The sequence below is a fragment of the Taurulus bubalis genome, assembly GCF_910589615.1.
Source record: "Taurulus bubalis genome assembly, chromosome: 6".
In the NCBI taxonomy this organism is placed as follows: Eukaryota; Metazoa; Chordata; class Actinopteri; order Perciformes; family Cottidae; genus Taurulus; species Taurulus bubalis.
Window position 1 is genome coordinate 14,749,307 of NC_136594.1, and position 18,227 is coordinate 14,767,533.

General features: G+C 41.9%; 1 protein-coding gene across 1 annotated transcript in view; it reads left to right on the top strand.

Moving 5' to 3' along the window:
- Positions 1–8,588: 8,588 nt before the first annotated feature.
- The window catches only part of maml3 (mastermind-like transcriptional coactivator 3), a gene marked incomplete at both ends in the record, with an annotated part of 96,769 nt that continues 87,130 nt past the window's right edge, over positions 8,589–18,227 (top strand). Inside the window, one exon of the mRNA XM_079220376.1 lies at positions 8,589–8,960. Coding sequence (XP_079076502.1) covers positions 8,589–8,960 — 372 coding nt within the window. The remainder of the gene's footprint in view (positions 8,961–18,227) is intronic.

Consider the following 18,227-nt stretch of genomic DNA (forward strand, 5'->3'; position numbering starts at 1 on the left):
TAGTTATTTTAACCCAAAATACAATCTTTTCAACCCAACCTCACTCCCATCTTGTCAGATACCGACGGTTTGTCAGGGCCACTCCATGTAAACCCACCCGCGTCATTATTAGAAGGTCAGAGGCAGAGCAACTGACGTAATATAAACGACGACATCGCTGCTCACGCCCCATGAAAAACTAAAAGTAAACGTTGGCATTATGTCTTGGCAGTCGTTTGTCACTGTAGTCACAAAAGTTGTTTGTCAGTCAAATTTAAGTCAACCACAATATTTTCCTAAACATAACAGTGGAAGATAAGTGGAAGTTTATTTTGACTTGTTTTGCCTGTAACGAGTCGAAACTGACCCACATTTCCCATCACGCATAAAACTGACTCTAGAGGGGCCCGTAAGCATCATAGTGCTCTGATCCTCCTTATGTTTCTGGACATTCGTAGACAGATGTACAGCAACATTTGAAATTCAAAATGTTCATAATATTTCATACAAACCGTTACGTACAGTGTGTATACATGTGCAGATGAGCTTCTTTGTAGAAGTGTGTGTGTGTGTGTGTGTGTGTGTGTGTGTGTGTGTGTGTGTGTGTGTGTGTGTGTGTGTGTGTGTGTGTGTGTCAGCCTCAGTAGCATGTGCATGGTTCTTAAGAAATTAACATATTGTGAAAAGAAAGAAAAGATGTTGTTCCTTAATGAGAGAGGGCATATGCATCTCATTATGGGATCATTAACATAATTACCCAGCATCCTTTGTGATCATGACATGCACATGTAGATATGCATATAAGTGTGTGTGTGTGTGTGTGTGTGTGTGTGTGTGTGTGTGTGTGTGTGTGTGTGTGTGTGTGTGTGTGTGTGTGTGTGTGTTGTTTTCAGTGGAGTCCACCCCATGTTTTCTGTGTGTGTTCTTTTCTCACACACATTTTTTCTTGTTTCATACCTCTTTTCTTTTCTTTCCACCATATGAAAATGTTGTCAGCCTTTTTTACTGTTAAATAACCAACAGTAACAAGTAGGAAAAAAATGTGCCCCTTCATTCTCAGATCAGGCTTATTTAGTGGAAGTTTACTTTCAAATTGTTTTTCTGTTTTGCCTCATACTCTTCTGCCGATCAGGCAGAAAACAATATGATTCTCCTCTCCAGCCTTCAGGGTGAGTGCGGTCATCACCTCTTGTCTCCCGGCCAGAGTTTTGAGAACGTCCCGGCACTGTGCACTGGGAGTAAACACTGTGGTAATGTGTGCATGTGTGTCGGTAACAATAGCATTCCTGTATGAAAAGCAGCAGTTACTGCAGCACAACACAGTCAAATGCCAGGCAAGGGACACACTGCAGAGACAGTATGCTCATTTAATGTGCGCTGATCATATTTGCCATTAAGATACTTCCTTGCAACAGTTTTGTGTGAGTGAAACTCACACAATTGTAGCCGCATTGATTTCTGTGAGATTTAGTTTTCTTTCTCCATTTCCCATGAGACCATGTGCAACATGAAGTGGGACATCAAACTTAAAATTAGACCTGCTAGCTTTTTTATAATGGTACATACAGACAAAGAGGAATCTAGTCTGGAGGATGGAGTATATGCTTCATCTTCAATATCGACAGCTTCCTTGCTGTTGAGGGTAAAGACAGAGAAGTCGTCTAATGTATTCCACACAAACTATCACATACAGTAGACTGGTTTCATACAGTATATTCAGGATGGTAATATTTAAGCGTTCATTCTGGTCAAGTAATTTTAGCACAATAACTAATGAAGTTACCTCGCTTACCAAGTAAACCATGTCATGTTATACAACCAATTCAGCAGTAGAAAAATACAATTGTTACACTTTTCAAGTCTTATTTGTTAACATTTTCTGATAAATACATGATAAATACATTATGTTTAGGCAGAGAGCTGAGATGATTTGTATGTAGGCACAGTATTCATAGAGCTCACTCACAATCACTACGTCTCGGTAGAAATATGCTTCAGCGATTACATGCATGTAGCCATTACTCGGCCTGCTGTATTGATTAAAATAGAAGCTAATCTGTTCAGTCAGACGCAACAAGCTGTAACATGAGGCTTCTACAGTTAGACCAATTAAGAGGGTCCCTTCCAAAGTCGCAGTCTGTTTAGCAAAGAATTGCCTCTTTGTGTGACCCCTATGGCAGCTCAGCAAGGAACCAGTGTCTGGAAACACCAGCATTTTGAATTCAAATTCAAATCAAATTTCATCTATTTCTCACCTTTCCTCCTTCCTACCATCCAATCCCGTTCCCTCCCTGTGGCTCATCAATATAGCAACCACCCAGATTCTCTCTTTATCTCGCTCTCGGAGGCAGTGCCGTGTACATTAAATATTTAGAGACAGACGGTCTAGTGCAACAGCCCAGCAACTTCTCCTGCCTTTTCTCTCTCTCTCTCTTTCTCTCTCTCTCTCTCTCTCTCTCTCTCTCTCTCTCACCCTCTTTCTCTCTCTCTTTCTCTCTCTCTCTGCCTGCCACTCCAGGGAGGGGAGTCTCCGGAAGAGCCCAAAGAGTGGGAGAGCCCCGTTCTCCCCCTGGGTATCACTGAGCGTGTGTCGGGGGTCATCACAGGGTGAGCAACGCAGTCTGAATGTCAAAACACTGTGGAAGTCAACGTGGTGAGCGCAGAGGAAGACAGAGAAGGCCACATGGAAAAAGAACAGGAGTAGGAGATATGTGGTGTAAGTGTATGAAAACATCTTCAAATTAGGTTAATCACATGTCTGTTTTTTTGTTTTTATTTGTGGATGTGGATGTTTGGTCTGTTAAATACTTCCTTCCAGCTTTCAGTTCTCCACACTGAGCATGTTTCTGTGTGTGCCTTTTGTGTAAACTCATTCTTTACCTCCCACACTTGAAGTCGTGAGCAGACAAACCGGCATGACGGTGAGAAAGGAAAAGAAATATGTCTCTCCCTTGTTTGAGAGCGAACGACAAATTATATTTTGTGCCTTTGTTTAAGTGCACACCGCAGAGGCAGATACAATGAAAACAGCTATTAACATCTCTTCATAATCACTTTAACCTCTAAAAAACAACTCTCTTCTTTAATGACTGGCTAACTACAAGTGTTAAAAGTAATCTGCAGTGCTTTTTTATCAGAATGCATAGAAAATAAAGCCATGTCATGTCAAAAGAAAAAGTTTTAGAAGAAGAAAATCTGTTAGTATTATGACAGCAGAGAGGGAGAAGAAACATAGACGATGCAAGTCATTAAGAAAGTGGTTCATTTGTGCCGTGTGTGTAGGTGTGTGTGTGTGTGTGTTCGTGTGTTCGTGTAAAACAACATTCCATTCATTCCTGAAGAGCTGAGCCGGCCAGGCTGGGCAGCAGCACCGAAGCACCAGTTACAGCCACACGCACAAACACATCCATGGACACATAGCTGAGTCTCTTAATCAAAATGTGCTTGTAGTGCTACTTGGACAATGTTTCTGGTCGCCCTCTGCTTTGGACAGATTTCCAGCAACATGAGGTCTGACGGGCCAATCATAACTGCCACCACATCACATGTTTAGTTGGCTGTAGGTCTGTCCAATTGTGTCCAGAGGCATTTTGGTCCACTCCCTTTGATAAACCAACTTGAAAATTGAGGTTCCACATTGACTCACATTTGAGATTTCTTCTTCTGGCGATGTGAAGCTAAGACCAAGGCCAAATGTTCACAAATCATGTTTTCCTTTTGTCTTAAATCTAAACTGAATAGAAAGCAAATAAGGGCACTCAACGTGTCCAGACGTTTATAACATTTACTTTAAATAACTGTTCTGTCATTGTCCAGCCCAATGGAACATGACTCACTCATTTTGGTTTCATTGGCAACACTAATTGTCATGATGGTCACTGTGGGAATCGAATCCTGTTTATTTAATAAGACTGGGAACTACTTTGGAAAACATGGTGTTTGCAGCAGGAAAGAGGAATCATGGTATCTCTTTTAAGTTAAGGAACTGCTTAAATTGGATTTGATCAGAGGTGGAAATCACAGTAATGGTGCACATCAATGGTCAACAGATGAAAATATAGGATGCAATGTTCAATTTGACCATCTATTTAAATTGTAAAAGATAAAGCGTGGACTACTACTAGCTACGACCTAGCTCATTGGTAATCAATTGACTGACAACTGGCACATAATGACTGATAGTTATAATTAGATAGTACATTTTTATCATAATAACACTGTTTTTTAGCATATTGAATTAAAAGCTAAAGCTGTTGCTCCAGGATTCAGGGCTGTGAAGTAGCTTGTGCTGCTAGCATTAGCTTCAGATGCTACAGAGCAGATAATGGGTTACAAGCCAGAAAGCTTTTATCTACGTTGTCGGAGGTAATTCACCAGTAGTCTGTTTGTCAGTATTAGGACTATGCAGATGTTAACATGAATGTACAGGGTTACCATACACATTTATTTGACATCTTATAAGATGTCAAATAAATTGGTGTGGTAACCCTGTGATCATGTCTATAAACCCTGTTTATGATCATGATGATGGAGGAAATGCATAGCCCAGTGGTAGGCTACGGTGTGTTTGTTCTGACACAAAAATATAAATAATTGGTGGAAGAATCTACTGTTGAATTTCAATTCCGAAGTCACTGGCTGAAATCGGCAAGGTTCTCTCTCAGTCAAGGGATGCACTCTAAGCACGTAAAAAGAGGAACCAGCAAGAGTTATTTGAGCCAACATTTCGCCCAGGGCCAGTGGAGACATCTCCTCGCTCAACCCAGAACAACAACAAGCAAACCAAAGCCCTTCCGCTGTCTACAAAGAAAAGAGAAAGCCAAAATGTTCCAAGAAAATCCTCTTGGCTTCAGGTCTGGCAGATAGGGCATGATGAAACAGTCGGAAAGAGTGGGGTAATAATAATTTTCTTCTGCCACTATTATTCTTTCCATGCCATTGTCGTGTCACGATGGAATGAGAGTTCCCTGTTTTTACATTTTGGAGCTAATATTTTTGCTGTTTGGTGGTTTAGTAATGATCACAGTTTGCTTGATCAAACAGTGTCTACATTAGTCTAGTATGAATAATATGTCATGGGAGAAGATAATTAAGTTTGCTTTTCTGTACAATTATTTTCCGTCCATTCAACTGGTCCATGTAAAATCTTAGTTCTTCTGTTTGCTCCAAACAAACAGCCATTCCTGCGCTCCAAAAGATTTCTTCCCTGGAAAGAGTGCTCGTGCTCAACCAGAACTTTGTTTATGAACAAATGTAAAGCTTTCACCAACATGCTTGGCTGAGTTGGAAAAGTGCATGTATCAATGTATGTATTTTATTTCACTGATTTTTTATTGATTCTTTTTCAAATTTGTGCTAAATTTTGATTTCAATTTTGATTGAGTCAATGGTGCCCAATTTAGGATTAAGATATTCATTTAATTAATTGGCCTAGGTACAAAATAAGATCAAACTAATTTCTGAAACACAAAATTATGTTAATTTATCAGACTCATCTCCAATCGTAGATTCTTTCTCGAGTAATTATATTGTTTTACCTTTTCAGGCTTCTAAAAGTTATTAAAGTGACAGCTGAGGAAAATCACATCTCCAAATGTATATTTACATATAATCTCTTATTATAGGGGTCACAGGAAGGTATTGCTTCATATTTAGGGGTCCCAAGCTAGACTAGTGGGAACCACTGGTGTAGCCTAATATCAAAGTGGAAGAATCTTGACATCAAGACCTTCTAAACACTAAGAGGGATATCACAATGTCTTTGAATGCAGACACATGATCATCCAAACGGATTGTTCTAAAATACCAAAAAATTAAAAGTTGTATATTTTGTAGTGAAGCTAGAATAAATCCTAGTTATCCCACCCACATATTTGTGCTTGGCATATAATTTTGATCACTGGTGCTCATGCAAGAATGACCTTGTTATTATTTCAACATTGAAACGGCATTTGAGTACATGAGTGTATTGGTGGGATGCTCAGAAAGCGACAAGGGAGCACATATGGCTTGTACAGTCGGGGATAAAACTCAATCCTACATGACATGGCAGATCAAAATAAAAATGAGAGAGAGAGAGAGAGAGAGAAATAAAAAATGTGTTGCGAGGTTAAGATCCCCAATGTTGTCTGCTTGTGTGCACATGACTGTGTGCGTGTATGCCTGTGATCATTCTTTGGTGGTGACTGGGAAGAGGAGTGACCATATACTGTAAAAGGGTGTGATTCACAACATTACTTTATATTACAATAAATCATCATGTCATGTGTTTTTACCACATTGGAGATCAAAGTTGAATTATTTAAATATTAGTACATTGGACTTATTATTATTTGAAATCGAAACCAAATTCTGTTTATTTTGTATTGTGCCTCATTATAGCAGGAGTATTATTAAAGCACACTGGTCTATGCTTTTCCTTACTACTGTCTTTAAATGGAACTGAAACGTATTCTACTAGGGAAGCTCGAGCCCTCAACTTTTTATGTGTTACTAACCTGCTTCGTATAGCACATTATACAGTATATTTCCACAAACCATGCAATACACCCAAACAATGCATCACATGAGCAGGCCAACCAATAGCTCACCTCATAGGAAGGCTATCAGCACTTAATGCATTTGATCTGGCTTCAATTCATTTTGTAGTGGTTCGCCAACAACAGAAATGTTTCATCGGAAAAGCCTCACTAACTTTTTTTGCGAGTGATTTCACAATTCGGCAAACGTTATCTCAATTCTGAGAAAGGATCTGAATAAGTATGACCTCAGGTGATTGTAGTGGTGCATGTAACATGCACTCTGCACTGGATTTTAATAGCATTATAGGGTTATTAGCAATACGAATATCATTAATAACAATAATAATAATAATAATAATACATTTTGACAATGAACCTCCCAAACTCCACTCCACTCAATCCATGTCAGAATTGTAATGTACTTTCTATATAAAGTGTGTGTGTGACGGGTTCATTAGTATATCAAGTCCATGTAGCTGCTATGATTTCTATAACCAGTTTCACACCTCACTACTAAACCCTGAATGTGTAATAGTATCACAGCAACCTGTAAATAAATGTAATATCATAGTAATAATAGCATGGACGATCTAAAATTTAAATTTGCTTCTGTCATTTGAAACTGTCTGTATAACACTTTGCCATTGAAACGTTCTAATTCCAAATATTAAAGAAGTTTAATTGTGCTTCAGTATCATGGTGTTTTCTCTTTAATAACTTCATTAATACAGAATGAAATTGAGCAGAACAATTTGTATCCTTTGGTTAGTTACCACTCTGGAGGTTCATCCTAGTCTACATCACTGTGGTCAGGCCCTATTTCCTGGCCTGACCACTCTGGTGGAGATGTTATAATGTCCATTTTTTATTTGTACTATAATTAACATTTGACTAATTGGGCCTCTTTGTGCACCTCTGTATGTGTTTATGTTAAAGAGGGAGGTTAGTCATTTGAAGTCAAAACCATGTATGAAACGTGGTAATGAAGAAATTAGCTTATTTACTCTAATGGCATAGATATTTTTCAGCTCAGGGTTGGAGAGGAAAACAGACCGAGAGGGAAAGAGACAGAAACACAATAGGGGTGTGACCTTTTATTAGGACATTACAACACTGATTCTCGGTGGGATCAGTCCGGTCCATTACGGGACACACTCCGTACTCCAGTCCGGGTTTTCCGAGTACCATCAGCAGGCTCCTCACAGCCTCTAGCTGGTTTTTACTCAACTCCTGTCCTGATATCACTCCGCTGGCATGGTGGAGAAGCGGACCTGATTATTGTGATGGTGGCAAGCGGCAGCCAGTGACTACAGACTTCCGCCACTGCTTCCCATATCCGCGGTTTGCGCCATCTGGGCTACTCTCGTTGCCTCACAACCGGACTACCGAGGGCGCTTGTGCCCCCACACACACCACCACCCCCCACACCAACTCAACAACATCTTCCCCGGGATTTCTTTCAAACCAAAACCATATGAGATGCAAGTTCACTGGGAAACTCCGGAGCCCGTTCGGTTCAGGCAGCAAAACTTTTTCTCAAAGGACAACACCGTGAAACGGCGAGTGGACTGTTGCTGCTGCCGCCGCCGCCGCTCCACCGCGGGACGGGTTGTGTGTATGCGACCGTTGAGTGCCTGCTAACGTTCATACCTTCACGGTATTGTTTTTTTTTTTCTTTCTTTTTTTCTCGTGGAGTTGTTGTTAGCGGCGTGGCAGCGGCTTTACTGTTGAATACTACGCTTCGGGGCTGGCTCTCGTCTTACACTGGCTAGGTGTTCTTGGTGAAACAGTGCCGAGGAGAGGGGAAAAGAAACGGCCACTCGCGAGCCCCTAACCAGATGACTACCGGGCTCCAAGCCCTTTAAACCTAGTTAGTTGCTCGCTTCGGCGGTTGTTGCCGGTCGTACCTCCCCGTCCTCTGTCCGGCTGCTCGGGACCCTTCGCCGGGGGGAGAACAGAGAGTAAGAGGACGCTAGGCGCTGGAGGTGGAGGAGGAGGTGGCCGCAGGAGGAGAAGGTGGCGGTGGTGGCGGTGAGCTTTGACGGGGGAAGAAAAGTTCTTCCAAAATAGCAGCCACTCGGCCTAGTGATGGGGGACTTCGCCTCCCCCGCTGCCGGACCCAACGGCAGTATTTGCATCAACAACAGCATGAACCCGGCCGCCGGGAGCGTGGTGCCCGCCGGGGCGGTGGGCATACCTAAGCACAGCACGGTGGTGGAGCGGCTGAGGCAGCGGATAGAGGGCTGCCGGAGACATCACGTCAACTGCGAGAACAGGTACCAGCAAGCGCACGCCGAGCAGCTGGAGATCGAGCGGAGGGAGACGGTCAGCCTGTACCAGCGGAGTCTGGAGCAGAGGGCCAAGAAGTCGGCCGGCGGCAGCAGCAAGCAGCCGCAGAGCAAGCAGCAGGACCTGGACTCTGCCTCCTCCACCGAACAGAGGAATAACACGCTGATAGCGGTAAGGACGAGCTCTAAACCCCGGCCGAGACTGCCCCGAGACACCCTTCACTCACACATGAACACGGCACACACTTCAGCATACACTCTGTCTTTCATTTCCCCTCCATCTCTCTGTCCACAAATTCTTGGACCCCCATCCAGCTGCGAGCTGCACTCCTATCCTACTACTTGTTCACCACTGTGAAAACTTGTTGAAAACACGTTGACGGAGCGCTTTGCAATTGCTTTGGAAACACACACTTCACTTTTTCAAACCAGAGTGCCAACTATTGCCTTTGTTGACAAAGAAATCCGGCTCTTGCTGAAGAAAAAACAAGTCTGCTAGGGCTTGAATGCTGCAGGATTTTGGTAGTGACAAGCCTGACAGCTGATATTTGATCTTTAGCAAGATCAGTGCTGCTTTTGCTCAAAGGAAGGCTGCACATTTGGAAGGAAGGCACTGCTAATTGTCAAGTTTAGATTTTCACCTCTGAAACTTCTAACTAACTTCTGGAGGATGGCAGCATTTTTGTGTTGTATACAAGAAAGCAACTTCTCCTTTCTTGTTCTTTGCTATTGGGTGCAAATTGTTCCGCAAGAAAAGGCAGCGTTGACGTTGCAACATTGCTTCCCTGCGCTCAGCAGTAGCAGCTTATGCTCCAGCCTGTTTTGTAACCTTTGTAACACGCTCTCAAAATCAACAGCCACTCCACACAGTGTTGCAAACACCTTATCACAGCCACCCACTCACTGAAAGTACCCTGTCATCAGACTTTACAAAAATATATACTTCAGATGGCTGCCACATAGTTACTGAACATTTTCACACTGTAAGTAACTTTTGGATATTCATTCATAATTGACTGTAGAGCTTCATCTTAATATCACAGTGATCTCTTGACACATTTTACAAGTAGACTCTACTTCAAACACAAAACTGCATGTGCTTGTATAATAATGCAGCGATGCTCTAGTAATTGTAAATATTGCAAGTCCAATAGAGTCTAAAAACTCACAGTAGATTTGATACAAATGCTACAGTGATTTCCTGTTGGTAGGGGGCAGTGTACATATGGAGGATTGTTCCGTTTCTCATGGCTGTCTTTTGAGGACTGTGGTTAGTCTCTGAACAGGTCTGCAGATCAGATGTTTAAATGATTGAATTTACAAAGAAAACGTCCTGATGTTTAGCTGTAGTTGCATAAAGACACCGCCAAACTGTGCAGTTTGCCACGCATCATCTCTTGTGAGCAAGCCCCAGTTTTCTTTAGAAAATACCAAAGGATACATCGGGAATGTCAACATTGTTGCCCCTTTTGTTGCTGCAATGAGCCCAGTTCCTCTTCTTTTTGAAATGCAAAGTCAGAACCTCTTTGATTTCTGAGACGGCCCCAGTCGTTATTTAGGAGCCACGCAAGCCTGACCAGCTACGGCTTGAGAGAGCAGCAGTGGTTTTAATAGTGCAGGACCTCCCAGCGTTCCTTATGGACATTAAACTGAACCGCCCATTAGATGGCCGGCAACAAATGCTCAGAGAATGGAGGGATTACTGCTTAAAGACACAGTGGCATCCCTCTGCGCTGTCTCTCTCTGCTCCTCTCCCAGTCACTGAGGGTGACACCTCAAATGCATACACACAGCATTCAATAGCTGAATTACAGAGATCTCCATGTTGGTACCCTTTTTTTTGCTACATTTTAAGTCCTTCTTTTTGCGGCATGAATTGCTAAGAAGATTAAAGGGGGTGAGAGAAAAGTCTGCTTTCCCTCTCCCGTTTTTCCTTTGAGGAACAGAGCTGCAGCTAGATGGCTGTATGTAGTCACTACAGAAGCAGGCATTCTAGGAAAGCCAAGTGTGCTGTTAATGTGACTACACATCACAACCACAATGCACCCCACAATCTGCAGGGGTAATGTTACGAACTGTTTTTAGAAGTATACTGGAGGGTGTGTTTAAAGGGAGTTTCACCGACACCAAAAATATAGCAAATATGCTCAAATATCAGGATATAGTTGCACATGAAAACCTCACAAAATTAGGCTAAAGTGACAAAAATGGCTTCCTGCTTGTGAACTGTGTGTGCTGTTGTACTGGTTAGTTGGCAGTGTTAATGTGGTAATTATCAGTTTGAAGAATGTCAGGAATGTCTACAATGTACAAAAAGTAAATAGAAGAAAATCAATAAATAAAAGATAAAAGCAGCAGGACAGTGTTTGGCAAATTGGTTACTCAGCTATGGCAGATTGTAGTTATTCACTGGAAGTAATAGAGGTGTACCTCCATGGTCCACACACGGTCTTAGTGTGATATTACTTCAGCATTCGGTATTGTCATATGCACTGCACTTTGGTCTAATGGTTCTCAGACACACCCACATCGTGGCAGGGGCAAGCCTATAATTATGGAAAGCGTGTGTTTGTGTTTATAGGCTAACTATTATTGAGAAAGGAAAAGAAGACACTGGGAGCCTGTTCTGGCTTTCCCACTATTTCCTTGACGTCATTTAAGCAGAAATTTAGCAACTACAAACCAGTCAAAGCAGTACAGATAAAGGGTCTCTGCCTGGGTGGGATAATCCCAGTTCAACCACATACAGCCAGATAGTGAGGCCCTACTCAATCATTGCTGATATTCACTTTCACAAGATGGACACTCACAAACTTGTAATTGTCTGATAATGAGAGGGTTGCTTGCGAAACAACAGGCCACGTCTCTGCTTTCTGCCAGTAAGCAGCATGTATCACAATATTGCACTGGGATAGTAAATGATTAATTTACATATTAAGCACTTCTTCACTACTGTCTATACTCCGGATGAGTTGTTTGACAAATGCTGTCAGTTATGGTGATGGCCAAAATGTGTGATTTAACGGTTTAGAAGCAAGCAGACGGTGTCCAACTTGCAGGCACATTGTAAAAGCCGATAATTACAGTTCCTCAGGGGTATTGAAGGCGTGTTATTAGTTCTATGTTCATCGCACGTGCGCTCACACATAAACCTCATACCTATAAAGTGAACCTCAACTGTGGCTTCCACATCAACACCAGATTTATAGTCAATGAACTGATTTAACCTTACTAATTATGTAGTTTACTACATAATTATTAACTCCTCTTTGGGCCTACAACAAAACCATTCAACAAATCAAGTGTCAGTCTTCACTGTCACGGTTATGAATCTAAAATATTTATACACCTTAAAGGGGACACATCATGAAATGTCTCACTTTTTCACTGCTTGTGCACATACGTTTGGGTATCTGGAGTGCTTATCAACCCACAAACTCCCTTTCCTATGTCACTAGCAGACTCATTGGAATATACTGCTCCCATTTCGAGTACCTCCACCCATGGCTTGAGAACTACCGTTGCAATAGTGTATTATATTCTTTTTGCAAGTTAATCAGAGCATACTGGGCTTTTTTGGGAGGGGGGTTGAAAGAGACAGGTAATAAATCAGAGCGTTTCAGACAGAGGATGAATACAGGGATTTTCAGATAGACAGAGAATTTTTTTTTTCTTTTTCTAGTAGAAACCCAAAATACAAATATGAACACAATAAGTCCCCTTTAATGACCGAATATACAGCATGGCGGACGTGCATGTGCACATGTCTGCTTTTACTCCATTTGGTGTCTCTGTAAACAGGTGTGTGTGCCTGTGCAGCCAGCGTGTACATGCCGCATGGTCTTAAACTGCACATGCATGTATGCACACAGGTCCACACAGACCCTTGCGAACATGCGTTGATAGCAAAATGTGCATCACGCAGGCATTTGTGATTGGTCAACTTGGGTTGCATGTGTCGTCTTCTGTAAGTCTCAGATTTCGTTGGACATTGTTGATAGTGAAAAAAAGTCGAAGAAAGGCTTTGTCCTTTCCATAAATTCCTTAAGTGTATTGTTTTCTTTCGGCACAAGAAAGAGCAGTGCACCAGCTTTAGAGGTTAATGTAAATGAGCATTCAGGCTTGTTGAGATCACTGTTGTTGGAGAGATTTGTCTGTATTCTTGTCTTTTTTATTTCTTTTATTTGATGGATAAATGCAGTACAGAATTTTGAGTCTAAAAATGGAAATTGCATGTTGATACTGAGTGAGTGACACCAAAATCTGACATTTGTCAATGTTTTCTATCACTGAAAAATGGTCCGCTGTCAAACTTAATTGTGTCTGTATTCAATATTTTAACATGATATGAAGTTGTCTACTTTTGGCTAGTTATCTAAGGGAACAGACAAATTACACAACATGTTCACCAGTAAGCTGTCATGTTTTCACTGTGCCTTTGGAAGCAGTCAGTTTTTTGTTGTTGTTGACTGTTGTGAAGATCAAACTCGTGACATTTCAGTTACAGGCACGTGTCTCTGAACCAAGGGGCCACGATGGTTCTTAAAAACAGAATTGTGACCTGTACTTTCTGACAAAACATCCAGTCGGCTCTGATTACCTAATCGCTAACAAGTTTACAGCTGCAAGGCTGAGGTGCACAGTGAGGGGCTCGTTAGTTCCACTAAAACACAGTAGCTCAGGACAGTCTGTCTTCAGCTCTGCTCGCTCCTTGGCATCCACCTCACAGAGGAATGTCTCACACACACACACACACACACACACACACACACACACACACACACACACTGTTGTCCTGCTCAACTCTTGGCAGCAGAGGCCGGAGTGTGGGCGGCTGAGTTTTCATGAATCCGAGGCCTTCCTTCGCCCTCCCTTCCTCTCCTCCCTCCCTCTGTTCACCACTTCTCTGGTTTCAGCGCTAATATAGTGTAGATGGGTCTTGGTGGCTATAGCATTGTTAATATCAACTGGGACTGTTGCCCAAGTGCTATATTTAAACCACTGAGCTGGCATGGAGCTGACACTCACCAGTACATACACGCACACACGCCGAGTGTGACGTCGACAGGCACCCGTGACATCACAGGCATGCTGTTTTTAACTCATTACGTGCTTATTGTCACTGGCTCGCTTTTTGGACTGTGTCTTTCAAATTCATTTCAAATTCTTCCTTTTATCTTTTCTGTGTTCATGCGTACTTCATTCAATTTTTTTTATCACTTCTTACTTATTTGTGCTTCTTCTCGCTCTTAATCCTCAGTCCCTACACACATGCCACAAACTCTGGATGTTTTGGATTTGCGGCGGCTGCGACCACATTCCCTTCCACCCACGCTTGTTCACATGTTCTACAGGAACACACACACGTTCGGCACAGACCCTTGAATAAGCGAGGGAGCAGTATTCCCTCTGTATAGGCGGCTGACGCAACAACAAGCTCCTGTCCAGAAAGTTTGAATCACTCAAAGTGAAGTAAATATCTTTTAGATAAAGCTTGAAGCTAATCACACTATTAATACATAATCTTCTGTCATGCTCTCACATACTTACAAGCATACCTGTTATGAAGGTTGTAATCAGTAATGGTTCAACAGGGTATGGCAGAAGGCCTGCTTCATGTTTCAGCCCTCAAATATTTGCTCAACTAGTTCCATGGGCTTGTTTAGTTGTTTCACCTCCTGACCACTTTGTGTTGTATTGTCCTCCCTAAAGCTACATTTGATAACTAAAGTTCCCCCGAAGCTTGTGAACTCGGATCAAACTGTCCAACTAGGTGGCGTTGATCAAATATGACTCAAGATTCTGTTACTGTATGGCCTATTTCTTGCCTCAAATGTTTTTAGTGTACTGTTTAGCTGTAAGATTAAAAGGTTTGCTACAGTCGGTTGACTGTTTTTAACACGGCTGCCAGGTCAAAACCCCCGTCACAAACCATTTTGATGATCAAAATTGTTTCAGTCTTTTTCAAGCAGAAATATTGAAAAAAATCTAGTTTTATATTTTTTTTATGTTCTGCTTCTCTTCGTCATATATAATAATAGTAAGCTGAAAAAATAAATATTTTTGAACTTTGTTTCAACAAAACGATGTTGACTTTCTATTTTTTGACATTCCTTAGAACAACAATTAATTAATTAATCAAAGTAATCTGCAGAGTAATAAATAATGAAAATAATCCTTAGTCCCCGGCCTCCTTACGATGCAGCATGCTTTTGCAGCAACACACGATCAATATTAGATTTCTGAGGCTAATATCAGTATTTGAAAGTTCTCTTCTGAGAATGGTATATTGGACAATATACTGTTGTGTTTACTTAAACACGGAACATGAACAGACATGTTGAACAACTGATCTCTTAAACGTGAATAATGAGAACCCATCTTTGTTCTATTCCCCCCTCATGTACTTGCACACACAGACACACAAACAGTAAAATATAGATGAGGTGGTTATCAGAGATGCCTGGGTCCTGTGAGAGCTAATGTGCATATATGTGCGTTGCGTTCCTCATAAATGTGAGAGTGGAGTAAATGTTTTGTGCATGTAGATATTTGAGTGTATGTGCAATGGCAACGTTTTCTTTGCTCCCACAGTCATGACTGAATGTTGTGAACGGTTCTGTTTCATCTTCTAACATGTAGCATATGACATGTTCATTTCATCTGTATAACACACACACACACACACACACACACACACAGAGCACAGAGCTCAATCAGAAACAGCCAAGACTGTGGTTGTTTGTTTGTTTTCTTGTCTATTGGCACTTTGTGAGGTAAGTGATCACCGATTAGGAAACTGTTCTACAACCAAGCAGGCTTTCTGAACTAATGACCCAGGTCAAGTCCTGAAGTTGACCACCCACTGTTGCGTTAAAACAAAATCTTTCCCTGCACGACCTTTGTATGAAGGATAGAAAAGAGAATAGTATGTCTTAGTAGATGCATGCGCGCGCGCGCGCGCACACACACACACACACACACACACACACACACACACACACACACACACACACACACACACACACACATACACATACACACACTGTGTAACATACAGTAAGGAAGAGTATGCAAAATGTTGTTCTTGGCAGGAACATGTGTTTCTACAGCAGATGTGTGACCACCCAATGTGTGTTTATGTCTATGCATGTCTGCTCAGAGTTGCAGTCAAGTGGCAGCAAGTAGTAGTTAGCCAACCTTAGCTCAGACCTCTGTCCACTGTGGGACATCGAACGTTGCCGCCAACCAAGTTCTGGTTCCGGTGGTTTAGCTTCCTCTGGCCTAAAAACAGGCAACCTTTAGAGACTTTTCTTCTGTTTCAAAACTCTTTCAGTACCGTGATAACCTTTTAAAAAGGTCTTGGTTTAATGATTTTTTGCTGACACCACATTGTAATTGTGGTGTTGTCTTACAAGGGGAATTGTTATAACATTAAAACTAGTTGTAATAACTTGTTCAGTACTTTTTCAATTAGTTGTACCAATGTTGTAAGATTTATTCTCTTTACCTGCTATTACTATGTACTATGGATCCAACACTTCTATCCCTGCTTTTCTCACTGATTTATTGTTCACCAGACAATGCTAGAAGACACACATCAATACAAACTCATCTGACTGTTGGTCCCTGATTCTTCACTGTCAAGTTATAGTCAGTGGTGGAAGAAGTTTTCAGATACTGTACTTAAATTAAAGCTAAAGTATAGAAGTATTATAATCCATCTGTACTGAAAGTACTCATCTGCAGACAACAAACTCCCCTGTCGGTGAAATATGTGGAGTAGAAGTGTAAAGTAGCAGATTAGGGAAATACTCATTAGAAGTATATTAATATTATACATAAGTACAGTACTTGAGCATATGTACATAGTAACTTGTTGTGTTTTAATGGGGAAACCATCATTGTAAGCTGTTATGATCTGTGTGACTAATCTTTCTGCTAAGATTAAAGCTCTTTTTAGAAATATAGATTTTGTTTAGCGTGAATTTGAACAAAAGTCATGCGCCCCTCATCAACATGACTCCTTTATGCACAGGGTTTACTACTGAGGAAATATCACCTCTTTTTTGACGGATAGTTTACAGCAACCGGGTGACCTTCCTGTTACCTTCCTGTTTGTCTGTTTAAACTCTGGGTCCATCACGATCCATTTACCCCCCCCAATAAATCAGTTTCTTGAATTAGATAATATGACCCTCCTCCATCCTTCCTCCTTTCCTCTTTATTTGTACACCCCCCGTCAAATGGCAACCTACCTCCATTTGACCTCCTCTTTGTAACCTTCCCTCCCTACTTTCCCTTGATCATTCACAGCCCACCTGTGCTTTTCTCTCTCTCTCCCTCTCATCCCTCCCTACATCTCTTTGCCCCTTGTCTCCAGTGATCCCTGGTTCAGTCTCAGCTAGCAGGCTTAGCGCTCTAAAGCTCTCTCAGCGCAGGTCGGTGGCAGGGAGAAATCCAGCGCTAAGAGGGAATTACCTACCACACGGACTCCAGCAACACACAGGCACATATACTCAGGCTGTTACTGTATACCCACCGATCTGTACACACAGACACACTATCTATTCAACTGCAGGTAACGGGTCTGTTTGAACTTAACCTGATGATTATTCAGAATTAGTGCAGACACATCTATCTGTATTCACCTAAGTCTGTGTTTTTCGGTCTCATATTGCGCAAAATGTCGAGACCGTTATCATCTGTCTCTTCCCTCCTTTGTTAAATGACATTTGTTGTTCTTTCTAGGGCTGGCCAAACCCCCCGCACCTTCCTATTTAGCCAGTGTCATGAATTTTTTATGAATGTTTGCGTGTGCAAGTGTGTGTGTGGGGCCCTCAGCTGCATCAATAGCCATTAGTGCAGCAGCCGGGGTAATTGTGCCACGGTGGCTGCAGTGCAGGAGGAGAAAAAAAAAGAAAAGAAACCCACATTATCTGATAATACTGCAGAGGGCAATACGGAGGAAAAGATGGAGCGAGGACACAGTAGGGCAGAGCGGGACGGTGTGAGGGAGGATATAAACTGTGTGGTCAGACGGTTATAGCTACGCCACAGTCTGCTAACTGATTTATAGAGGGTGATTTCAGACTGGAAGTCTTATGGTACTGCAGCAGTGGGACCAACAAATATGACACTGATTGCCTGAAACTACACCTGAAGCCAACACATCTGGCTGGGGAAAAAAAAGTTCTGAGATGGATGCTGTCGGTGTCAGCTGATTTATTTGACCTCACACAGGCCTCAATGAATCAATTTGTGGTGATCGTTCAATTGCAGCCTTTGAAATACTGTTTTGTCGCCGTTGTTGAGCATGGTTCTTCGTTCTTGAAACAGTAGTTAAAGAAATCTTACTCCACACTTACTCCAACTTTCTGATTTCATCTTAAGACGAAGAGGTCGGGGATGTAGTTGATAATGTAAGTGGATGTAAATG